General features: G+C 43.9%; 1 protein-coding gene across 2 annotated transcripts; it reads right to left on the reverse strand.

Annotated features, from left to right (window-relative positions):
• Positions 1-1,997: 1,997 nt before the first annotated feature.
• thbs1a (thrombospondin 1a) lies at positions 1,998-9,070 on the reverse strand. Of its 2 annotated transcripts, XM_086182121.1 has the most exons (22): positions 8,840-9,069; positions 8,643-8,725; positions 7,910-8,469; positions 7,750-7,828; positions 7,514-7,603; positions 7,285-7,394; positions 6,832-6,957; positions 6,421-6,517; positions 6,162-6,326; positions 5,905-6,081; positions 5,650-5,823; positions 5,286-5,566; positions 4,951-5,169; positions 4,739-4,846; positions 4,189-4,348; positions 3,989-4,107; positions 3,397-3,631; positions 3,077-3,304; positions 2,718-2,989; positions 2,537-2,634; positions 2,309-2,448; positions 1,998-2,212 (listed from the first exon to the last, which is right to left on the reverse strand). In XM_086182121.1, exons 2-22 carry the CDS (start codon positions 8,704-8,706, stop codon positions 2,205-2,207), a joined length of 3,510 nt encoding a protein of 1,169 aa, XP_086038247.1. In that variant the 5' UTR covers positions 8,707-8,725; positions 8,840-9,069; the 3' UTR covers positions 1,998-2,204. The 2 variants fall into 2 exon arrangements, with proteins under 2 accessions (XP_086038247.1, XP_086038248.1); XM_086182122.1 differs by lacking the exon at positions 6,162-6,326 and having other exon boundaries at positions 5,905-6,117; positions 8,840-9,070.
• Positions 9,071-23,613: the final 14,543 nt, after the last annotated feature.

Below are 23,613 nucleotides of genomic sequence, written 5' to 3' on the forward strand. Positions count from 1 at the left end.
TGGGGCCTTTTCTGGTCTTGTAAAAAAAAAAAAAAAAAACTCAATTAGCAGCCCAAAGCTGCAGATGATGTACCGAGCTTTGGTCTTGCAGCAGCAGCTAGACACTCCATCTACCGTGACAAGTTTTATGTAGACGTTTTTATGAAAACAGTGGAATTTCAACGCGCGCTCCTACTGGCAGGAGGAGGCCGCAGCCTGCTGAAACTGCCATAAGTGAAGTTCACTTCCCTGAAGAGAGTGAATTTATCACTCTAACTTGCTAAATTCCGTATGTCTGCAGATCACGTGGAGTGTTTAGTGTTTGAAGAGATGCCTGCGAGATGTGTAATCAGATCTGGATGAATATCCTCTTTAAACGGGTTATACTTCATGTTGAGTTTTCCTCCCGCCGACGCCGAGGGATACTCCCTTTCTCAGAGGCTTCACTAGATTTAACTAATAGATTCCAGTCGTTTGACACAGCATGGATCTGCTGCCTTTGCTTTTCTAGTGAGAAGACCCCAATCAAAGAAAATATATAGTCCAACATTACTGAAAAGGAAACTTGTTTTGTTTGATGAGCCCAAAAGACAAGGATCTTTTTTTTCCTGAAATGTTTATTTATTCATTTGACATTACAAAATAACAAGTCTGAGTATAAACAGCATTTTTTTGATAGAAACTATGGTACAAATGTTTATAGAAAAGCTTCAGTAATAATTAAAAAAAAAAGACATACAAAAACCAAAAAAAAACAAAGACATCCTCATGTCAGTGTGCAAATAAGTTTATACAAACAGAAGCGCTTCCACGAGGCTACGCTTCTGGATAAATTATTTAAATAGCATATATCTACACAAATGAAATAACCTCAACAAACATAATAATTTATCAAAAAGGCACAAGAAATACATAGAGCACAACATCATAATCCTTTCCTGTTCAGGCTTCTTTACCTACAAAAATATCTTATATACAGCATATAAAAGATACTAGAGTCTTGCTGAATTAAAAACAAAAGAAGAAGAAGCCATCCAATGCATAACTCTGTTGTTAAGACGAACGCTTCTTGTGTATTGCTGGCCTCAATACAAAAATAATTCATGAGGTAATATTTGTACATAAAGGGTTTCCTTTGTTTTTCCCTTGTCAGAAATGCATAAACATGCTCAGACACACCAGTCATGCACACTGTGCAGAAGCAAAAGAAGTGATCTTTTACTGTTTGGGTCAAATGAAATGTTATGTATCATAATTAGAGGATGAAATTTTGAATTATTAGGAAGAATTGCTGAAGCGTACAGACTCGAAACAGGAAAAAGACTGGCCCTCGTTGTTTACGTCCCGTGTCGTGTTCAGTCAGGTCAGAGAAATTAAAGTAAAATTTGCTAATATTGACCTTTCCATTAGCGTCTCCTGCTTTGAGGCCCTGTGCTGTCCTGAATTTTGTGCTCAACTTTCATCTAGTGCTCTTTCCTGAGAAGACTAGTTACAATGTTTGGGCCAGCTCTAAGCCTGGGCTTAGCAGAACCCTTAGTATCTGCTGGGGTCATTAAATCAAAACTGCTTTGTTTTTGTTTTTTGTTTTTTTTTTGTTTTTGTCTCCTTGACTTGGTTGTCTTCATAACAATGCTTTTTTTTTGGGGGGGGGGGGTGATACACATGCACAAACACACAAAACAACATTCACTCTCTTTGATAGTAACAGTCAGTTCATACTGTCCATGGTCCCTCAACAGTTCCTTCAAGGGGGTCATAGTTCCCCAGCCAAAGAAAGTTCTCCTACTGCTTTCTTCATACTGATCTTTGAGTCCACAGCAGATCTATATTAATGCTCAAGAATGGAAAAAAAAATAAAAACGTGGAACTATTTTCCCTTTGGTCCCTCATCCACCGAGGAATATCGACAACAGTTCAGGTGTGCAAAGCAATAAACGCAACCCTCCTTCAATGCAGAGCAGAGCAACAACGACAGAGGGCCAATTTCTTCTGAGCACAGCTGCGCTTACAATAAGAGGTTTTTGTTTTTGTTTTTTTTTGCATTGGTGCAGAATCATCATTGAACTTTCATTTGGCTTTTAAGTCCTGAGGTCAGTTTACCTCTCACTTGCGCATCGTTCCTCCAATGTGCATTTCTCAAAGGAATATTTAAAGACATACTGTTCCAGGCCTCGGATTATATATTCATAATGACAGACATTCTTCTGGAAGGCTCTGTGGTCCGATTATGTATCTGAAAGAAATTATAAGATAGAAAACATGTAAGAAGAGTGATGATGAGGGGATTTTTTTTCAATGATTCAAAGCAAATGCTGTTTAAATGTCTTACCTCTACATTCATATTTGAGATCTGAGAAGTAAACCATCTCCTGAGAGAAGACGTACAAGCCTAGTCGCCCACCAGCGTACGTCTTGTCATAGATGTTTCCAGAATCAGCCATGATTCTCTTGCCTTCGTACATCACCACTCTAAAAACAAGATCGGACTCCCAATGAGTTGTGTTCCTTTACAGTTGGAAATGTGTAATATAGCTTGCTTCTGAGCCGTGGAACTCACCTAATAAGTCCAGTCTTGGGTCTGTGGGTCAGGTGCCATCTGTAGGCGGTGAAATCCTTCCAGCCAATGTTCTTGGGGTCGTGCCACAGAGTGCGCACCTGGAAACAAGGTCAAAATTAAAACTGGAGAAACAACACAAACAAACTGGGTGAACCATAAACCAATCGATGTGTGTGCTCACCTGTCCTGGGGTGTCTCCGGTGTGCCACAGTGCGTTCCTCAGGTGCTCACCGGGTCCAGTGGTGGAGTTGACCACTTTGATGGACAGGCCTGAGTATCCCTGAGCTCTTGTGGGTGTGTGAGACCAGTAGGTCTGTGTGATCTGTTTCCACATGACTGTGTAGAAGCGAGCGCTGGACTGATAGCCAAACACAAAGCCGGCGTAGTCGTCATCTCTGTCCGTGTTGATGAAGAACGTTCCACTGAAATCTACAGCACTGAATTCATCGAAACCTGAAAGTAAAAGGGAGCTGGTTAAGATTCTGGTGGCTACAATGTTGTGTATAAGTGTACAGAGATGTTACTGATTATTTAACGTACCAACAGCAATGCCGGGGTCACAGTTGACCGTCTGCACCAACTCCTTGCCCTGATGCCTGACCACCCAGTTGGGATCAATCTGGGAGGTACCCTTAGGGTCCAGAGGAACCATCTGGAATCTGCGGAAGTCTGTTTCGCTGATAGCAAAGTTCTCTGGGCACACATCATAAATGTCCAGGACATTGTCTTGGTCAAAGTCGTCTTTGCACACATCACCACGACCATCACCTGAAGGGAAATTGTATATTTTTAGACATGGAATTGAGAACCAACCTTTCGTTTGGACACATTTGGGTCACACCACGGAAAGAGTGACTCACCATCAGAGTCCAGCTGATCTGGGTTAAAGGCCAGTCTGCAGTTGTCTTTGTCATCAGGAATGCCATCATTATCGTCATCGTGGTCGCAAGCGTCACCCTTCCCATCCTTGTCATGGTCAGCCTGGTTGGCGTTGGGAATGTACGGGCAGTTGTCCAAATTATTCTGGTGACCATCCTCGTCAATGTCCTGGTTGTTGTCACATTTGTCTCCGACGAGATCTGAGTCAGAGTCGATCTGTAGGAGAGCAGAATTCCTTTAGGATGAGATTTCTCAAAAGACTGACTGTCACACTGGAAGACGCTTGTCCTCAATTCAAATAATCATTCACTGTTTTTCCACCAGCCTCAATATAAGAGGTGATTTAAAAAGCAGCCATTTGTGCTCAAGCAATGGACCCTGTGTTCAATGTCCGCCCACTGTTACATTCACGTTTGTTTCAAAGATGAAATGAGAGGAGTGAGTCTCACACTGGTTTTCACATTCCTCTCTTTCATCCAAAGTAAGAATTTGTGGCTTTAATTCCAGAAGCTTTGACGTAGTCACGTAACACTTGAGGCTACGGTAAAGGTGCTAGGTGGGAGCTGCCGTTACCTGATCGGGGTTGTGCTCCAGAGGGCAGTTGTCACAATGGTCTCCCACGCCGTCCCTGTCAGTATCTCTCTGATCCACGTTGTAAACATATGGGCAGTTGTCATTTTCATTCAGAATACCTGTGGAATCCAACATCGATGAGACGACAGGACAAAGGTTGAGAGGAAACAGGACTGATGGTGTCTGAAGGGATCACTTACCATCACCGTCAATATCAACAGCGCAAGCGTCTCCCTCGCCGTTATTGTCAGTGTCGGTTTGGTCAGTGTTAGCCTCAAACACACAGTTGTCACAGGCATCACCAACATCATCCCTGTCTGCGTCATACTGGGCAGGGTTGTACACTCTTGGGCAGTTGTCCTGGATTGATAGAGACATATCAGAAGAGAAATTTAATTACTAAAAAGTCTCACAATGAAATGTCCCAATGCTTGTTTTTCCCATCTTGTGCTATACTGCGATATTCCACTGCAAAAGAGCTGGTAATTTTATACCACAGCATTTTTCCTGCCTGAGTTTCCAAATCCACACTTAGAATTATGGGAACCAAGCCACCCCATCTTTATGCCGAAATTATAATACACTATTCGTACACAACTGGCTTTCCACTGAAGTCTGATGGAAGCACACAAACACACAGGCTCTTGCATTCCTATTTCCCAGAGGAAGAATGGCTACTGCTGATTGCTATGTCTGGTCTGTGAGGAAATCACTGTATGGGGCTAAGAAAGAACTGTTGTGATGACTCACCCTATCATCGGGGATCCCATCATTGTCATCATCGTGGTCGCATTCATCACCCAGGCCATCTTTGTCGTGATCTTCCTGACCAGAGTTGGGGAGGTTGGGGCAGTTATCCTGTGAAGAAACAAAGGAAGGGTTAAGGAAACAGTTATTACAATAATAGAGTGCAGATGGGGAATAATGGCCTAAGTATTTCAAGCATTCTGGGGCCTCTCTACCTTCTTGCAGTGGTAGGTGGCGTTCGCCACACACAACAGGTTAGTGTTGGGCCATCCATCCAGATCAGTGTCTTCTCCGCAAATATGGCCGTTCCCAGCATACCCTGGCCTGCACTCACAGCGGTACATGCTCTCGGAGAAGATGCCCAAGTAGATGCAGTTTGCATTTTTGTTGCAGTCGTGGCTACCGTCCTTGCAAGGGTTGCGAGGTGTGCAAACCTATAGAAAAAAAAAATTGCAGAGAATTACTAAAAAAACAACAACAACAACAAAAAACAAACCAAAAACCCAACAGCTACACTACTGCCTCCAAGGAAAAGCAGAGAGTAACAAACCTGTTTTTTAGCAGTTGCCTGCTCCACTCCTCTTCCGTAGGGCTGAGGACCGGAGAAACGAGCAGGGCACGGCAGACAGTTGTAACCTGGCTCAGTGTTCTCGCAGCGATGGACTCCATTGTGTGTATGGCAAGCGTCAGGAACCTCTTTACACTCGTCAATGTCTTTGCAGGTGACGCCATTGCCGTTGTAGCCAAGTGGACATTTGCCACACCTGAAAGAGCCATCAGGGAAGCTGGTGCACTTGGCGCCAGGGAAGCATGGGCTTGACAGGCAACCATCTGACAAAAAGAGGAATTGGTCCTTTGTTATCTTGATTATTGTCTTACATCTTTTACCAATTATTCATTTTTAGAAATCTTACCAATCGGACACTCCTGTTTGTTGCACACTTGAGACATTGTGGCATCACCAACACAATCCTTTCCTCCGTATTTGGGGACAGGATCAGAGCAGAGACGTTTACGGTTCTGAACTCCTCCACCACAGGTAACAGTGCAGGTGTCCCATGGTGACCAAGGTCCCCAACCTCCATTGACTAAAAAAAATGATTAAAAACAATCAGTATGTGCCCCTGAATTCATAAAATCCCAACGCTGATACTGACACTTGAACTTACTGGGACAAGGTGATTTCTGGCAGATTTCCGTTTGACGTCCTTCTCCCTGGCAGTCCCTGCCACCCATCTGGGGTGTGGGGGAGTTGCAGAGGCGTATGCGGGTGATGATACCCTCACCACAGGTCACAGAGCATGAAGACCAGGGAGACCAGTGGCTCCAACCACCATCTTGTTTGACTGTGAATGCCATGTACCAACTTAAGTATTCAAAACCTCAAAATAAGGACAGAATAAAGGAAAGTTAGGAATTGACGTACAGCGTTTGTCGCATTCTTGAGGGTAGCAGTCACGGGTCTGGACAGAAGTGCCCTCGCAGTTGCTGTTGATGCGATCACAGGAGCGTCCACGCTGCTGGATACCCCGACCACAAGTCACAGAACAATGGGTCCACTCAGACCAGGGGGACCAGCCAGTGATATTTGCTGTAGCGGGGGGTAGGATGTAACGAATGAGAATCTCAAGCAAGAACATGAAGAAAATCATTGAATAAGAGCATTCGAAAGAAAGGGAGCTTACTGGGCCCACAGCGAGGGCAGCACTCTCCATCGTGCACGGTGGCGTTCGCACAGGGGATCAGGGGGCAGGAGATTTTTCGACACACAGTAGCAGAGTTCTGAAAGGAGGAACAGCTGAATTAGTACAAGAGTAATGAGCTGACTGTGCTGGCACTGTTCGACGGACTGATTGTTATATGGTGCAAGACACTTCTGCTTTGTCACAGAAATCACAAACACTTTACCAATTATGCGATACAAGAACCAGATGGTGCTAGAAAGAAAATGCCTCTTGCTGCGCTGGAAGTAATGTAATTATAGTGGGTGCTATCAGTCCAATACTGCAGGGATACAGGAAGTACAGGTATTTTCTTCCACAGCTGATTCCTGGCTTGTGTAAAGGTTACATTTTTTCAGGTCTGGCGACACTCACCTGGCAGGTACACTCGGTGCAGCCATCCACCGTCCATTCATCTTTGTCTTTGTGCACAATTCCGTTGTGGATGCAAACTCCTCTTTGGATAATAATTTCATTTCGAAGCACTTCGCTGTCCTTAGTCTGCAGGAAAAATGAGAGGGAAAGAAAAGGGGGGTTGGGGGGGTGGGGGTTACTCAGGACGGAAAACTTTCACTTTGCCAAGGTTCCAATACAAATGAATCACCGACCGACACTGTGATTAAGACATTGCTTGACTCTAGTGAAGCAGTGCAAATGCAACCGACAGCCAAACATATTTGTGTATTCACATGGGTCTCATTAAGGACTTGGCTGTAGGCTGCCATTAAAGCGACAAGTGGCTACGAACTGGGAATGTGTTAACTGGAATCAGAGGGGACGACATAGGGAAAAGAGAGAGGATGACGACTGGCGGCCCTTGGAACTCACCACTTTGACGAGCTCATTCGACAGCTGTTTAACAACCACATTGAGTCCCTTGAGCTCCTTAAAAATGCTTGCGATGTCCTCACAAGAGAAGCCACAGACAGACTGCAGATCTGAGTAAATTAGAGCAGAGTCCACTTAATGATCTCATCTCTTAAACTTTGCAACCAACCAGTTGCAAAAAAAAAAAAAAAAGTCAGAAATTAGTTTCTTGAGGGTGGAGAGGTCTCACCTTTGGCTTTCTGGTCAGTGTAACCAGCTCTAATGGCAGGGCTGGAGCCATTAACTGGGTTCTCCAGTGTCATGACATCAGTTAAGGTAGCTGCAGGGGGAAAGAGAAGACAGATGAATTTCTTGTCTGAGTCTTGGAGAGTGGGCTGAAATGGGAAGGATCTTTTGAATTCCTACAAACAGATTATCCCCACTATCAGATCAACTGAGACGATTTAGTTCGTTTTGAAGACTTACCTCCAGTCTGGCATCCTTTATTTCTCAGTATGGCATCCAGGGAGGTCCCAAAGATAAACCGCACATTTTGAAGGACTCCCTGAGGGAAGATTAATCCCGGTTAGACACACTTCTATAGAATTAATTGCGTTATTAGTACAAGCTGCAGATCACTTCTTACCATGAATCTGTCCTTTGCAGCTCCCTTTCCGATCCTGAGCTTGGCAATGTCTGCCACCTCCGGGGTCAGCACGTTTTGAACGGGCACATCCATCTCTGATACGTTGATCTCCTCACAACCCACAAAAAGCTGAGCACGGTCGTCCTGCACGAACAGCGTGATGTTCTTCCAGTGGCCAGTAGCCAGATCCGCATCCTCGATGGACACCACCTGCAGCTGGTTCATGGTGGAGTAGACCACATCCAGAGTGTTCGCCCTGCCGTTGGAAATGATCTCGAAAATGGGTCCGGATCCGTCACTCTTCTCCACGGTTAAAATGCTTCCCCTGGTTTTCTTCATCTGCTTCAGGTTGAGCAGGAGGAGGAAGCCCCTCTCAGCCTGGATGGAGTCGATGAGGTCCCTGAAGGAGCTGTCGGGGACCGGGGGGATCAGGTCTGGGTTCAGGACCCTGTATGCGGGGCTGTAAGGATCTGCGCCTTTTACCAAACCAACTCCGTTATGTTTTTTGCTCACCCGAGCAAGATCGAATAAGTCATACACGCCGTTGTCATCCCGGCTCTCTGCGGTAGAGAACACACACACACACACAAAAACGTGGGTTCATATTTCTGCACGGTTCACTAATTGGAAGCAAGAAGATAATAATTACTAGTGGATGAAACAAACTTAAACGGATCATATAAAGGATGGACGGATTTAAAAAAAAATTAACTTAAACAGTTTCACTTCTCACCTGCCAATCTTGTGCCTTCACAATTCCAAAGCATCAGCAACAGGAAGATGCCGCACAGCATCATCTTCGCTCTCAACTCAAAGCTACAGGTCAACCCAAACAAAACAAAAACAAGATAATCAAACAGTTAATAGACAGATTAATCTTAAATCTTTTCATTTAAAAATAATAGTAAATCATGCAATTATTCTACCAACCTTTTAAAAATGAGAATTCCTCGAGAGATAGAGAGAGAGGGTAAAATAGGCAAAAATAGAAGAAAAAGTCCTTGTCGGTTCGCGTATCCCGTCTGTCTCGCTTTAGATGGAGCTCATTAGTTTGGGAATATTGCTGCAAATCTCAATGAGCTTCTGTCCTGGCGTTATTCCGATGCTTTAACTTATTCCTCTGACTTGTCTCACTGATACGAGCCGCTATTTAAACAGTTGAAGGACATTCCTCAGGCGCCGTCTGGACCAATAGGGAGGCAGCAGACGAGTGGGAGGGACTTGTTGTCTTACCTCACAGTCTGATCCGAGACGCAGAGCGAGGAGAAATGCATTCCTGAGATGAATTTCCATCACCAGACAAATATTTCACGCACGCACCGGTGCCAAGTGGTCGTTTCCGGTCGGATAAATGTTTAATTATTCGGCGAATAGCTATGATTTTTATTTGAGTCACTTTCTGAAAATTATACATGTGGGCGACTAATACGGGTGCTTTCATGATGCAAAACCGGTTATAAATGAGTCGGGAAGCCATGAAGAAAACAATTGTATTCCACAAACTGCTCAAATGTATCAAACCAACTCATATTTCTGACATACAGCAGACTTCTCCTTGCGCTCTCAGGGTGTCATGTCTTAGAGTGACCACCAGGTGTCCACAGAGAGTGAGAGGTGTGATGAGAGACACCCCCCACCCCCTTTTTTTCCCCTGTGTAAAAATACTACAAGAATGCATACATTTAAGGTAAAAAAAAAAACAACCCTCAGATTTTTTTTTTAAACCAGAGACTGGAAATGAGATGAAAAAAAAAAGAAGTTTTGTTTGAATGCTTCTCTGGTTGAAATGAGAGGAAATGACAGCGCTGCATAGTTCACCCATAAACTGTTTGTGTTCAGAGATGCCAAAGACAACACGAGCGCTTATTTAAAAAAAAAAAAAATACACCGGCTTACACAGTCAGTGTGTGAATTCACGGTTTATAAATGATCTTCCAGCTGGTGAGAGGAGCAGCACTCTTACATCCGTTAATCTGAAAATACTTGATTTTAAAATGAGGAAATAGCCATCACCAGTAAATTATAAATCCCAAGAGAACTCGCATTGCAGAAAAGTGACTGATTTATACATGGCGCCTTGCACGTCTGGACGAAATACTGATGTTTTCAGTAACACTGAATGTTTTTACCAATAAAATCTGAATTACTTCACAAGTTGATTTGTCCAGCAGCATCTAAAAAGGTTTAATATTTGTTGATAAGATGACCAGTTTTAATACATAAGCGTGTAAATTAATGCACCTGTCTGAGATTTATAGTGAGATATAAAATTTTTTTTATAGACATTTCAAAAGAGGATTAATACCAGTGTTTTAATCTTGAAAAAAAAAATCAAAATCATTAAAAATCAGCATATTATTCAAATGTAAAATCTGGCTTTCAGGTGAATACAGTACAGTAGATTAATATTGCATGTAAAGCAGTAGTATAACATGTGCTCAAATACCTCAAAAATGTACTTGACTACAATGAAATTTACATTCCAGCACCGTTCGTAGAAGTTGATTGATTTCATTGCATCGTAATGAGGAGTTCAATGGATTTCGGACTCACTTTCTTACCGACCATGACGTCAGCAAGCAGATGAGGTGGGAGTGTATATCTTCTCTCTGTCCAGCATCAGCATTGCCAGGCATGTGTTCCACTTGACCTCTGACCTCCGGTGAAGAATCATAGAAAGTCATGTGGAATCACTGCGGCCCACAGATCCGTGACGACGGAGCGAATGTGTGTGCCTTGGATGAAAGATGAAACAAACGGGGGGCACTGAGGCGCCTACGTGATGCTCACTCCCCAACACCGAGAGTCTAACCACAGTTTAGCCTTGAGGAAGTGAAATATACGGCCGGTCAAAGGCCACAAGGATCGTGAAAGGGGATTGGAAGTGGAAATCTTTGGCCTCATGGGCGAGATGTTTTGTGATATCACAGACAAGTGTGACTGGGCACATCTGTCCAGGCGTGACCGTGACCTCACAGTGTGGGAGGTGTCAACTGACAAGACTGATGAGGAGGTGCCAAGTCCTAATGAATACCTGCTAAACAGCCAAAAGTAGAGCAGGAACAGACCGTAGATAGCAAGTGTTTACTCTGACTGTACTCCACGGAATTTCTCTCCAGCTGCAGGGTGCACACACACACACACACACACACACACACACACACACACACACACACACACACACACACACACACCAGTGAGTGGGAGCATTAAACCATAGCATTTCATTGCTGGTGAGCTAAAGGCAAAAATATCTGGCGCTAATGGAAAGGAATCGATTAGATTGAGCATTCGCTGGCCTGTACACTCATAAATAGGAAGCCGTGGGAAGTAAAAACTTTTATAAATGCACCTTATTTGGCTTTTAAGTGAAGTTTTGTGACTTCCATCATTTATTTTTAACTCTTATTCACTCCGATGAGTAAATCGATTGCTCATATCTGTCAAACAACTCGATGGAGGATCTTGAACATGTTAGTTCCCCCCCTCCACATTTTTTTGTTTTTTAAGCTCTATGATCCAAGATGGTCTGCCGTTCTCATCCTGCAGACTTTAGTAAGCACAGCTCAGGAGAAATAAATGAATGACCAAACACCAAGGATATGTTTCCTCACATTACAGGTTGTATTAAGAGATTAGAGGAATTCTAGAATATTTCCACTGCAAACATTTTGGCTTGTCACAGTTTGTAAAAGCAGTTAATTGATAAATGTAATTATGGTCATGTTTTAGTTGGTGTGTCACAAGTTTTCCAGTGAGTCAGCATGTACAATACCCAGGGCCCTAAATGGAGCATAATTGATGTTAATTGCATCTCTATTTATCCTGCAACGACATGTCAAAACGTCCTTTCATACGTGATGCGCTGCAGCCCCAAAAAAAGACACTTTACCGTCGATTTTGTAACTGCCAGAAAGTTACGGAGTGTCTTTCAGGATGTTTTCTTCTTCTGTGTTACAGCTAAACCTTCTACGGGGCTGAACGGTGCTGATGCTGTCAGCGCGCAAGTTTAGGAGCTCCTGTTTTACCCTCGTCTCGAAAAATCATGTGACGTTCAGGTACATGTGGCCTCTACACTGTCATGTACCATTGAGCGACTTACACAAGAATGAACAAAGACGCTGTAGCCAGTCGTCTTGATACATCCACGGATGGTTAACTGGGACATTTAATGGAACTCGTAATATTTTACTTGGATTTTGTATTTTCCTGCTTTGAGAAAATCTGAGTGCGTGCGGTGGAAATGGGCCGCAGGCTGTCTGAGCAGAGAACAATCAGTTACCCAAAGGTCAAAGGTGAGTAATGATGACGTCGTAACCCTGATTTGTGGGTTATGTCAGGCTACCGGGAAGAATCTGTGCCAATACGGCAGGACAGTAACGACAAAACCCCTCCTCCCCCTTGTGCAACACTCTATAGGGACCCTCTTAAAACAAGTGCTGGTAGGTACTGAAGTCCCCCATTCAAGAGAAAGACGGACAAACTTTAATGTTGAGCAAAGAATAATTAATAAATAAATAAAACTCTGTAAATACTATAAAAACTTCATAATCACGTAAAATAAACATATCCAAATGAATGATCAACACAAATTTCAGAACTTAAGCGGAATAGTCAAAAATAAAGAATTGAAGGATTTAAGTATAAACAATAACTAATATCTCCTGTTGAAAAGAAGTCTGGAAATAAACATGGTTTGTAAAGTGAGACGAGAAACCTGCCAGAAAAAACAGGATATTTGAAAGGAGTTCTGTATCTTTCCTGCACTTTTCTCCACTTATTCTCACCAAACAAATCAAGACTTCTTTAAGAGGACACCAGCAAAGTGTTTATGACCACATGGAAACAGAACACACTGACCTGGAGCAACATCTGCGCTGTTTATAAGGTTGATATTAGACAACGCCGTGGATGACGCAGCAAGTCAGCGTTATACTGGCAGGTTCAGACAAGGAAACCAACTCCTGTTGTACGTATCACCATTCCTCACTCTGTCACAACACTGCCCGGGGGTATCATGTTTGAGCAAGTCGTGTTTCAAGAGAAATAATTTACGATGACCCGACCCTGACAGTGGAAAGAGTGAGTAAGAGGCCCCTGTGGCGACTCGTTCAACGCAAAACAACACGAGGCGCTAATAAACTCTTAGAAAGTGTGGACGGCAACGAGGTGATCACCATTATCTAACCAGACCCGACTGAATCATCGAAGATTCCGCGAGTCAAAACCGACTTGTACAAGCTGGATGCCTGCGAGGAGGTCTGGGGATAAAGAGGTAACGTTTAGGAGGCGAGGAGAAGAAAATGTGTCAGAAAAAATGTTTTGTGTCTGGCAGAAGCTCGCAAGAACACTTAAATGAGCTCAGAGGAGAAACTAGAATATACGCGTATGGCTAGGGGCTGTGGAGCAACCGTCGCTTAGCAAAAATCATGTTCTGTGACACAACATTATAAGTCAAATCTGTCCTCATTTCAAAAAATGTTATTCTAATCTGAAGGAACTCGTTACTCTAAACAACAATACTGCCAAAAACCAGAGGCATTCCAGTGTTTTTGTGTGGGGCTCATCGCTGGATGTATGCGCGGAGGAAAATGATTAATTGGCTGCAGAGTATCTTCTCAATTCCGGCAAGTGATGTCAGAGCCTGCTGGATGGACGTTCTGTCCTGAAAGCTCATCCTCTTGTACAGACACACACCAAGTCATCCATGGTTCTTCTCGCGTGCCAGTTGCACAAGCAGGTGGGCTGAGTGATGACAGTGACGTTACGCTGCTTGTGCTTTGGACTTTGCTCCTGATAAATGGGCACCTGAATAATGAGCTGACAGACCACACGCCACTCAACCGCAAGACGAAAACTGTACCCAGGAATGTTAAAGGTCTTTTGAAAGGAGGCATGGGAGAGTGTGTTTGGTTTGTGAAAGCGCAGAGTTGTCACATACGAGTTCTTGATGGCCACACAAGTGGATAATCACTTTCTAAAAGCATCTTTAGCACAGATGAGCTCACAAGAGCTTCAGTGATATGCCAGTCGGAAAAACAACATTTGCAGGTCTGATTCTAAAAATTATAAATGTTTATCTACCTCTGTTTTGGTCTGAGGGAAACATCTCACTCTTTCAGTGCTTAACTCTTACCAAATATTCTCGAGAAACAAGATGGCGACCCATTTCCTGTTTCTGCCCCGCCCCTTCAGGAGACCACAGTCCTAAGTCTATGAGACAAGCAAACATGAGTTTTTGATTACGACGATCACGTTGGGAACATTTATCACAAGCTATATTTCTCTCTCTCCTCAAGTGAGCTGTAACCCATCTGGTTTGGCGCCGGTTCACGGTGGCGTCGAGTGTAGCTGGCTGGTGCCGTTAGTTGAACCAAGTCGCTCGTGCTTGGTCGTGTTAGTGCTAAATCAGACCTGCTATAGTTTGTTTGTTTTAAGCTCAAATCAAAGTGCAGACTGCTGGAGAAAGACGGAGCAGTTGAAAGGCAAAAAATAAATAAAAATTAATGAGTTATCGCTTAAAATACTGGGAGGAGGAGGGAGTACAAACCCTGACAGTGTCACAAGATGAAAGAAAACACTGCTAAAAGTTCAAAAATAACTGTTTTTATCTTGTTTTGAATCTTAGTTACAATAAGCCAACATTCTTCTGTAACCTAACTTAGTGAAGCTAACAGCCGACTTAAAATACTTGTCTAACATAATAATAATAATAATAATAATAATAATAATAATGATAATAATAATAATAATAATAATGATAAAAATATGCATTTCCTATTTAACGCTTGATTAGCATTGCGATGTTGCTGAGCGTAGCAGCACAGCGCGTAGAACCAAAGCACATCCAATAACCGACAGGACAGTGAGGTCCTGTGTTTGGGAGCAGAAAGAGCAGCGTCAGGTTTTCACTTCTGATGCAATTTCAGAATTTTTGCTTCTCAGTACATCGGGGAGGGGCCAGAACATTGAAAGCTTGAAATAAATATTTTGATGCAAAAATGGAAATGTCTGGTTGCTAGACATATCATGTTACTTTCTTGAGCTCAGTTCTGTACAGGTCACAGATTCTTTCAGCTGGAATCTTCGTATGAGGAGCACATCTGCTTCCATTGCAAAACACAAAATGTCACTGAAAATTATGGTATTTCAAATGTTTTTATATGGATTACCAGAGAATGTGGGTTTGATTTCATTCCTTGTGAATTCAAAGTAATTTCAACACTTCTGCAGGGAGAAAATGGGTTCGTCGGTGAGTAGAGAACCTTTCTAAAGCACCGTCGGAGCCTGTCTCTCCCACAATGTCTCCACAGGAAGTAGTAGCTTTTTAAGGAAAATACCCCACCGATGGTGTTGTGCGCTGGGCTTCACACACAAAAAAAAAGAGTTAGAAAAACTAAAAGCACTATTTCATCCTCCCCCCGCACACACTTCCAAGTTCACTTTGCTATGAGACCCTGCTTTTCTTGGCTCTCTCTTCTTAAAATTCAGCACCGATTTAAGGACGTGTGCTCTCTCTCCATGGAGACAAGGATATTAAACCCATTGTAAAACAGCCAGGTAAGGCCAAACCTCCCCGAGCGGCTATTTACAGCACAGTACAGTTTGCCAGTTTCCCAAGATGATGTAGAAGGTCTAATTCTGTCAAAATAACTTAATGGAGTTGGATAAAAGCCCATAGGAAGCACTGCTGCTCTTCAGATTTTAACTCTTCCTCAGCTTTTTATGATACTCTTTGCAGGAGCACTGAGTTTAACACAACAGAGAAGCTGGAGCCTTGAACACAAGATTAAAATGACGCTCCTCAAATTTAGACGAAGACCAAAGCAAGAAATAAATGGGTCAGAGATTAAAAATTCAGCCAAAATGAAAGATGATCAGCGCAGCGTTGCATCAGGCAAAGTAGGGAGGGTGGCCTGACTCTCTACAGGTAATAAAAACTATTTAACAGCACCTGAGAAGTTGATGACAACAACATGTGAGTGGGCAGTAATTCTTGCTGGTGCTGCTGTAATAAGCCACGATGGCAGCAACGAAGACAAATCTCCACACGACAACACGCTCACATGTTTTAAGGCTATAAAACCAAAACAAGGGGCTGAAAGATCCGAACTGAATATGTGAAATGACGGCGACTTCTTTTACCACCGCATTACACGGTGGTGGCATGACGCACGTTACAACAACGCCCATAGGAGGCCAAATTGGGATCCTTTTTTCATCGGTGGTAGAGACCGAATCCGCCTGCAATGTTGCGTGGGCGGTGGAAAACGGTTTGTAATTTAGAAAACATTATCTTATTGTTATTCTCTCTCAACTGCATCTTTTTCAAATTAAATTCTCTGTTAGAAAATTGTTTAAAGATGTGTCAATACAGTAAATTTCTCATTGGGTTTAGGCAGAATAAAACAAAAAACCCAAAAAAACCCAACCCACATCATAGTTTGGGTTAAAGTTGTGAAATGTGGCGTTGTAAATGGGACCCAAATCTCGCCGCACTGGTGGAGTTTCTCATGATTTAACAGCAGTAACCGCCACCCGTCGCGTGACATTATTGAACCAGGGAATATGCCACAAAGATCCAACTTTATTTCCACTGGCATTGTTTCTGTGGTGTTGCCGCGTAATAATAATGAGAGGAACTGACTCAGTATTCTCGATAATTCTCTGTGGGTTCATTACGATAACAACTTTTGCAGAGCATGCAGTCGTTTTTCCTCGTGATTATGAAAATGATGATTGATTAGAGCAGCTTTAAGTTTACTTTAAGGAGAAAGAAGAATTATTCAAGAGGTTAATGGAGAAGTTTGCAAATCAAGATATGTTGTCATGCATTTCCTGGAGAGGATGAGCGAGTCACTGAACCGTCACAGGCCACACATTTTTGGGATAGGTATACATCCGGGTCAGGTAGTTTATCATCACCGGTGTCACTGTTTTTTTTGGCTTCAAGGTTTCAGGATGGGAAAATCCAGCGGAGAACCTTCTTGGAAATCATTGCTCGGGTGCAGGGTGAGCGAGGGTCCCCTCTGAGGCACGTTTGGAACCTGATCCTCCTCTTTGCTCCCCGGCCCTCTGGGAGGACTCCTGGAGGTAGACGTGTCATTCGCATTCATGCCTGGCACGTGACTGACCTACTTTGATGATAACACAGGAGACTAACTTTGCTACTTGAAAGTTCCATTTTCATTTTTGACCTAAATAAATAAAAAGTGCGGTGCTGTCATCTCCTGACTATTTGTGGGGGGCTCGGCATGAGTCACACGCTGCAGACGGATATCATTCACACAAGGCACTGATTAAAATCTGTTTTGTGCTGCTTGGCCCCTGGTTTTCAGGCAAAATCTGCCCCTATCTTTGAAATTCCTTGCATTCTTACAGATGTTTTTGTTGAATGGAACCAGGTGGGATTTGAATAATTCCCTGTAGCTTTATTGCGCCCGTTCGCCTTAAGCTGTAGGTAATGCATGTCTTAGAATCCCCTGCTTCACGCTGCATATGATCGAGTTGGTCTCTCCCTGCATGACCTGATTACTGACGTTTAAAAATACCCCACAGCCCTATAAAGTACACGGGTGTGAGTGCAGTTTTGTTGGGGAATACATTAATCCTTGTTTGTCTACTCTCACTGTCTGTCCAGACATTTACATGTGAGAATTCATTGCATGCACTCTTGCAATTCATCACTTTTAAGGTCGGTAAATGAAGCATGCAGTATTTACCCCTGATTCAAAACAGTTGGCTGTGTTGAGCAAGTGTCCAGTGTGTTCTGGGGAGTGTGCCATGCAGAGCCATTCCACCGCTCCTCTCCTGGAAACAACTCACCAGAGACTGTCACGGTCTTAGTGACGAGGCTAATTAATGACAGGAGTTGCATTTATCATCTTCTTTGTACTCTGTGCAGGCGAGGGTCATTTTTATTTACAGCCGCTTGACCTGCTTCTTCCCGTCAGTGGCTAAACATCTGCCAAGTCTGTTGGCCAAATAGTCAAAGACATGAACTCAGAGCGATTTCTTCTGCCACATGTCACGGATCGATGCAACCAATATAAAATAATCACTCTTGGGCAACAACTCAGTTGTGTGTGTGTGAAACAGGATTTCTTGACTCAAACATGCCTTCTGTCACTCCTTTTTTTTGGGGGCCCTAAAAATGGGTTTGAGTGGTCAACATATGAGCAGTGTCGGGATGGGGGGGGGGCCCAATAGAGAAAAAAAAGGAACAAGGGTGAAAAGATCAAACTAAATCCTGAAGCCTGGAGGGGGAAACAAGGGCTTCAATAACCAACTGGCTGGGAGACACATGCTTAAACAAGAGCTAACACATGGCAACGCTTCCTCCTGTTCTGGGAAAAAAGTCACGAGTCAGCAGTGAGTGCTGGATCCCAGGGATTTATAAAGCCTTCACAGACCTGAGCCTGATCCAGGACATCGGATCAGTCATGAGGGGTAATCAGCCCACAGAACGACGGGGGCGGACTGTTTTCAGTCAATATGAGTGACAGGTGGCCATCACAGGCGGCCATTGGTGAAGGCCTTCCTGTTGGTTCATCTCTATGGAGAGATTCTCAAATAAAGACAGACTCTGCAGACTTAGGGGACAATATCCAGATAGAGGAGCTCCTTGTTTCTGTTTGCGTTCAACATGGAGCACAAAAAAGACTGAACACGCTTGCTGGAAATGCAAAGTGGGAAAAAAAAAATGGCTAGGACGATTCCCCAAAGCTGTTGTAGCAGTTTTAAACGGTTAACTGAGCGTAAACTGGCTACTTCTAATACAATCTGCTCTTCTTCTTTGTCTTTCGACTCCATGCAAATGTCTCGAGTTGCTATTAGGACCGGATGCAATGAGCGGGGGATTGAAAAAGGACGACTTGGGCCGAATAACCGCTGGCTACGCCAGAGGCTAAGTCATCAGACGTCAATCGATGGGCGAGAGCCTTTTGGCTGTGTCTGTTTCAAAACGAATCCACAGTTAGCAGCTTCTCTCCTACATGCTATGAGCGGCAGGTCTCAGCGGCAGCTCAGACGTCAAAGGGTAACCGACTGCCACAGAAAGTGACAGTAAAGCCAGATCTGAGTAAATGGATTTGTTCATGACAGCAAACTGCCGCTACTCAATTAGTCAAGCAAATAAGATGATAATAAAACAAACTGCGGCCAGTTCAGTAGTCATGTGTCACGCAGTGAGGAGACCGACTGGAACCACTGCAGAAAATTAGATATAGTCACACTGACCACCCCTGAGTCAAACTGACCACATTTTCAGTGCTGACCACACTTCGCTCCACTTAAAATGCACTTGGAATAAAGTGGTAAAGCTTCGCTACAGCCCCTGTTGTCTGGGAACACTACCTAAGAATGTACCCAAACCCTGTATTGTCTTTTCGTTTTTTCCACCTCTAACTAGATCTGTTGTGAGGAGCTCCGACAGCTTGGATAGCACTTAAAGTGATCGCAGTGCCTACATCTTGAAAACCTATCACATGCATTTCCCTAAGCTGCGGCTGCAGGGGGTTATTGGAGAATGTGCAAATGTAAGTGAAACTGAAGGTCGTCCATAGGCATCAAGTGCACACGTCGATGACTTACTGCATCTCGCTCTAGGGATCATTTTTAGCTGTAACCCAGAGTGGGTTAGCTTATTTTACAGCGCGACAGGAGAAATACTACAAATGAACCCGACCCCACCTCGCCGACAGCTGCCGTAAAAATGATGGCTATTATATGTTGAGCACGGTTAAACCGAGGTAATGCCAACTCCAACTCCACAGATACACGAGTCCCGTTCAGCTTTGCCCGGTGTTATCTTGGTTGCTCAGGAGGGCACTAAAACAGACCACCTGGGATTATTTTCTTTGTGGTTCAAGATCATCGAACCCCCCACGCAGTGTTTAAAATACAGCAATGCAATACATGTATTTGGAGAGAGAGAAAGAGAGAGAGAGAACTGACAACTGGCTGATCGCTCAGAAGGTCCAATGTGCTGTTATACTCTTTGTGTCCATTAAACACAGTTCAAACATGTGTAGGAAATATAAAATTATGTGGTAGTTACACAGATCTCCTTCACTGCCACACCAGCTGACGTTACAGAAATATTTATCATGGCTTTTATTTGGAGATCCATTCAGTAAGACACTTTTTTCCCCTCCTCCTTCTTCTTCTTCTTCTGGGATTTCCAGTAGAAGCAACAGGTTCTACCCGCGACCATGACACTGTGTTACTTCCCCTGGTGAATCATCCGGCTGCTTTCTGATTATTTGAACAAAATGACCAAATAAGATTTTTTTTCTAGGAACCCGGAATCCGAGTCAGTGACGTGCGGTAGGTGCTAGCTGCTATCTGACCAATACGCAGAATAAATCCAAGTGGAGCAAAAGTCTCGGGAGGGACTGAGCATCACTTCCAGTAATGTGGCACGAGCCAGCACACGCAGATGTTCAGTAGACGGCCGGCAGCTGGGATTTACGCACATCATGTTCTCAGTATCACTGTTTACTGATGTTTCTGACAAATAGTCCACCTTTGGAAAAACCAACACGATACTTATAGGCTGATCTGGGCGTGTAAGGCAGCTGTGGGATGCGGTGAATAAGCGGTTATTCCGCGATCGCCTCAAACCCTCTTGGGTGGTAGCAGGAACCCAGTCCTCATTACCAGCCCTGAGGTACCCTTGAGCAAGACCCCCTTCAGCCCACCGGCTCCAGCAGCCAGCAGATCAGATGCAAAAGCAGAACATCGCTTTCAGGGAACTGAGTTGCATCTTTATTCCCTCAAAAAACGGGAATTAAAAAGCGTTGATGCAAACCTCAAATGCAGTTGGATGTTGAAGGGAGTCTTGTACGTGGGAGACACACCGCAAGACTTCAGTCTAAAGCGAAGCTACGTCTCTGATTCACACCCGCCGATACGAACACGTCCTGCACTGCTTACTGTGTTGCCATCAAAAAATGTTCTTACACACTCTTCTGTGTTTCTGTGACTCTTTTGGAGAATGGCTGTATACGTAGGCTTATTGGAAGGTGTGTGTGATACAGTAAAATTTATTATTGTTTCCGTAAGTTTATCACAGCACGACTACAAATATGACGTTTATTCAGTCTGGTTCGGCGGTGATTCATCTCACTACATGTGGTCGCTACCTGTGTTAAACTTTCTTCATAATCAGTCAATAAATACCTTAAATAGAATTCTACAGTTTTTTTTGGATCATGACTGGTCAGGTTTTTTCCCCCTTATTTGTGTGTGTGTGTGGAAACAAACACCTAAATATGTTGTAAAAATAGAAGGGACAGGAGGAACATTCTGGACATTTACTAGAACAAGAAAGAATTTGAGGAATTTCCCACACCTTTTTTTTTTCGGGGCTTCTTCCTCCACAGAATGACCAAAAAAGGGATTTCTCAGAAAAAAGGGGGGTGGGGGGGGGGGGGATATTGGGTCATCTCTCTTTAAGAGTGCCGGGAACCCCTTGCCTCCCCTTCCTCTGGTACAGATCTTTCCATGCCCCGCAAAACGGAGGTTCCCTCCACTGGTGGAGCCATAATTCTTACTGTCATGTCTGAGCGTTTACGGAAAACCTGAAAAATGCAGAAGAAACGTCTCTCGAGGGTGTCGACCGCCAGTTTGGACGCCTCTGGACAAAAAAAGTCTTTCCCCAATTATAAAAGAAGACGGGAGATATTTAATAAATTAAGTTATGTATCTGCAGTGTTGCATAACGTGGAAAGTTTCTGTTTCCTAACTATTTTGTTTTTTTTTGTTGTTGCATAAACTGGAAAACTTAATGTAACCTGAAAACACACACTATTAAACTTAATAACAGGTTATCAGCAAGGATCTCAACTTTAAGTCCTGCTGTTCCAGTCGGCAATCAGAATATCTGTGATGAACGGCCAGTAACAAATATTAAGAACCGCATTTAGCTGTGCGATTTGTTCTGCACGTGGGGATCGCCGGACCAGTCACCAGACAGCTGCGTGCAACATTTTCCAACTGGGAGATTTGGCTGCTTGTAAGCATGTAAACATGAATCTACGTTAAAGAACAGATTTAAGAGTCGCATGTGCATCCACTCCATGGATGTTAATGCAGGATGACAACAGACATAGCTGCGGAGCAGAACAGGAATCAGAGTAATCCGTGTCTTTTTCTTTTTTTTTTTTTTTGGTGACAGATAACAGCTCCTAAATAAAAAACACATGCTGAGATACATTCCTGTATTTTCCTCCTGGCTTCCTGCTGGTTTTAGAGGTCCTTCTGATTATTTGGGCCTATTAGATGACAGCATGCATTAGCAACAGTATTACTATACCTCCGTTTTATGGTCCGTGTCAGATCACTATCAGCGAGTGTCATGTTTTCTGTCCCACAAGGCCCTCCCGGCTAGTGGGTTTTGATGCAACTAGGAGGAACAAATCCTTTCCCAATACTTCTGAAACAAAATTTCTTTAGCAGATGATTGCAGACAGAAGAGAAAGCAGAGGAGATGTGAGAAACAGCGAGGGATGAGTAATGTTCCAAAATCAGCAGAAAGGTTAAAGCCTCTTTCAACAAGCGTCTCCAAATGCAAATGAAGACAAACTGGGGAATCAATCCCACTCGGGCGTCGCAACCCTTTTGTTACTCTGACAACTTTACTCAGTGCTGATTGGGGAAGAAGTGCGCCAGTCTAAATATCTCGTGTCATTTACTTAGGCTATTTCCCCTGAGATGTTTAGATTGATAGAGGTTTTCTGCACAGCGCACCAGAAGCGATGTCACATCTGGGGGGCATAAGCCAGAGATATGCTGAACCAAACACTGTGTGGCTCAGAGGAACTCCTACCAAGAAATGGGACCAATATTGTGCTTACAGACAGCTGGGCCAGCGGGTATTGGCCCTCGGGGGGCATTCTTTCAGCCGCTGAGAGAAGATGCAGCCAACTGAGGCTGCTGATAAATGAGTGTTTCAATCTCACTTGACGGAGCGCAACAGTTTCACCACTGGCAACAGTCCCACTCTCACCAGCTTGTTCATGTCCAGCACCCACTTGTAATTCCTCTTCACCCAGCAGAGTGTGATACCACGCTGGAGGTCCTGCACAGTGGTGAGAAGCCCTCAGCTATGTGCTGCGTCGGAGAAACAAGAGAAAGCCAGGCTAAGTGTTCTGGTTCCTTCAGGTAGCGCATGCCAAAGTCTCGTGACTGACACTTTCCGGTGGCTCTCCCATTGGGAGGCACAATTCAGGGGTGCGTCGCCTGCTGAGCCGCAGCACTGAGCCGCAGCACTGAGCTGCAGGATCCAGCTGAGCCCCTTGCAGGGATATATGTTTTCCAGACCCCCATCAGGAGGCAGAATCGCAGCCAAGAAAAGCTGCTGGTAGGGCTCAGATGCCCCGCAGAAGAAGAAAAGAGACCTCCTTATTCACTTCATGAATTAGTTTCCAATTCTGCTGCATGTGGGCATAAATGTATTGCTTTTAAAGCGAGTAATTTAATTCAATAGAGTGTTGATGAATCTCACATGCACGTAGTTGTCACACCACAGACATGAAATGATGCACACAAACTGAATGGCATGGTGCCAGAGGGGGTGTCGCACGTATGGATTTCATTACTGATAACAGTTTTTGTCTACCGACTTCTTCCTTGCCTCTGGCACTCACGCCCAGCAAGATACAGACACACACACACACACACACACACACACACACACACAC

Source organism: Aulostomus chinensis, chromosome 17 (genome assembly GCF_037954235.1).
Source record: "Aulostomus chinensis isolate RoL2024-O1b breed Wild chromosome 17, RoL_Achi_v1.0, whole genome shotgun sequence".
Lineage (NCBI taxonomy): Eukaryota > Metazoa > Chordata > Actinopteri > Syngnathiformes > Aulostomidae > Aulostomus > Aulostomus chinensis.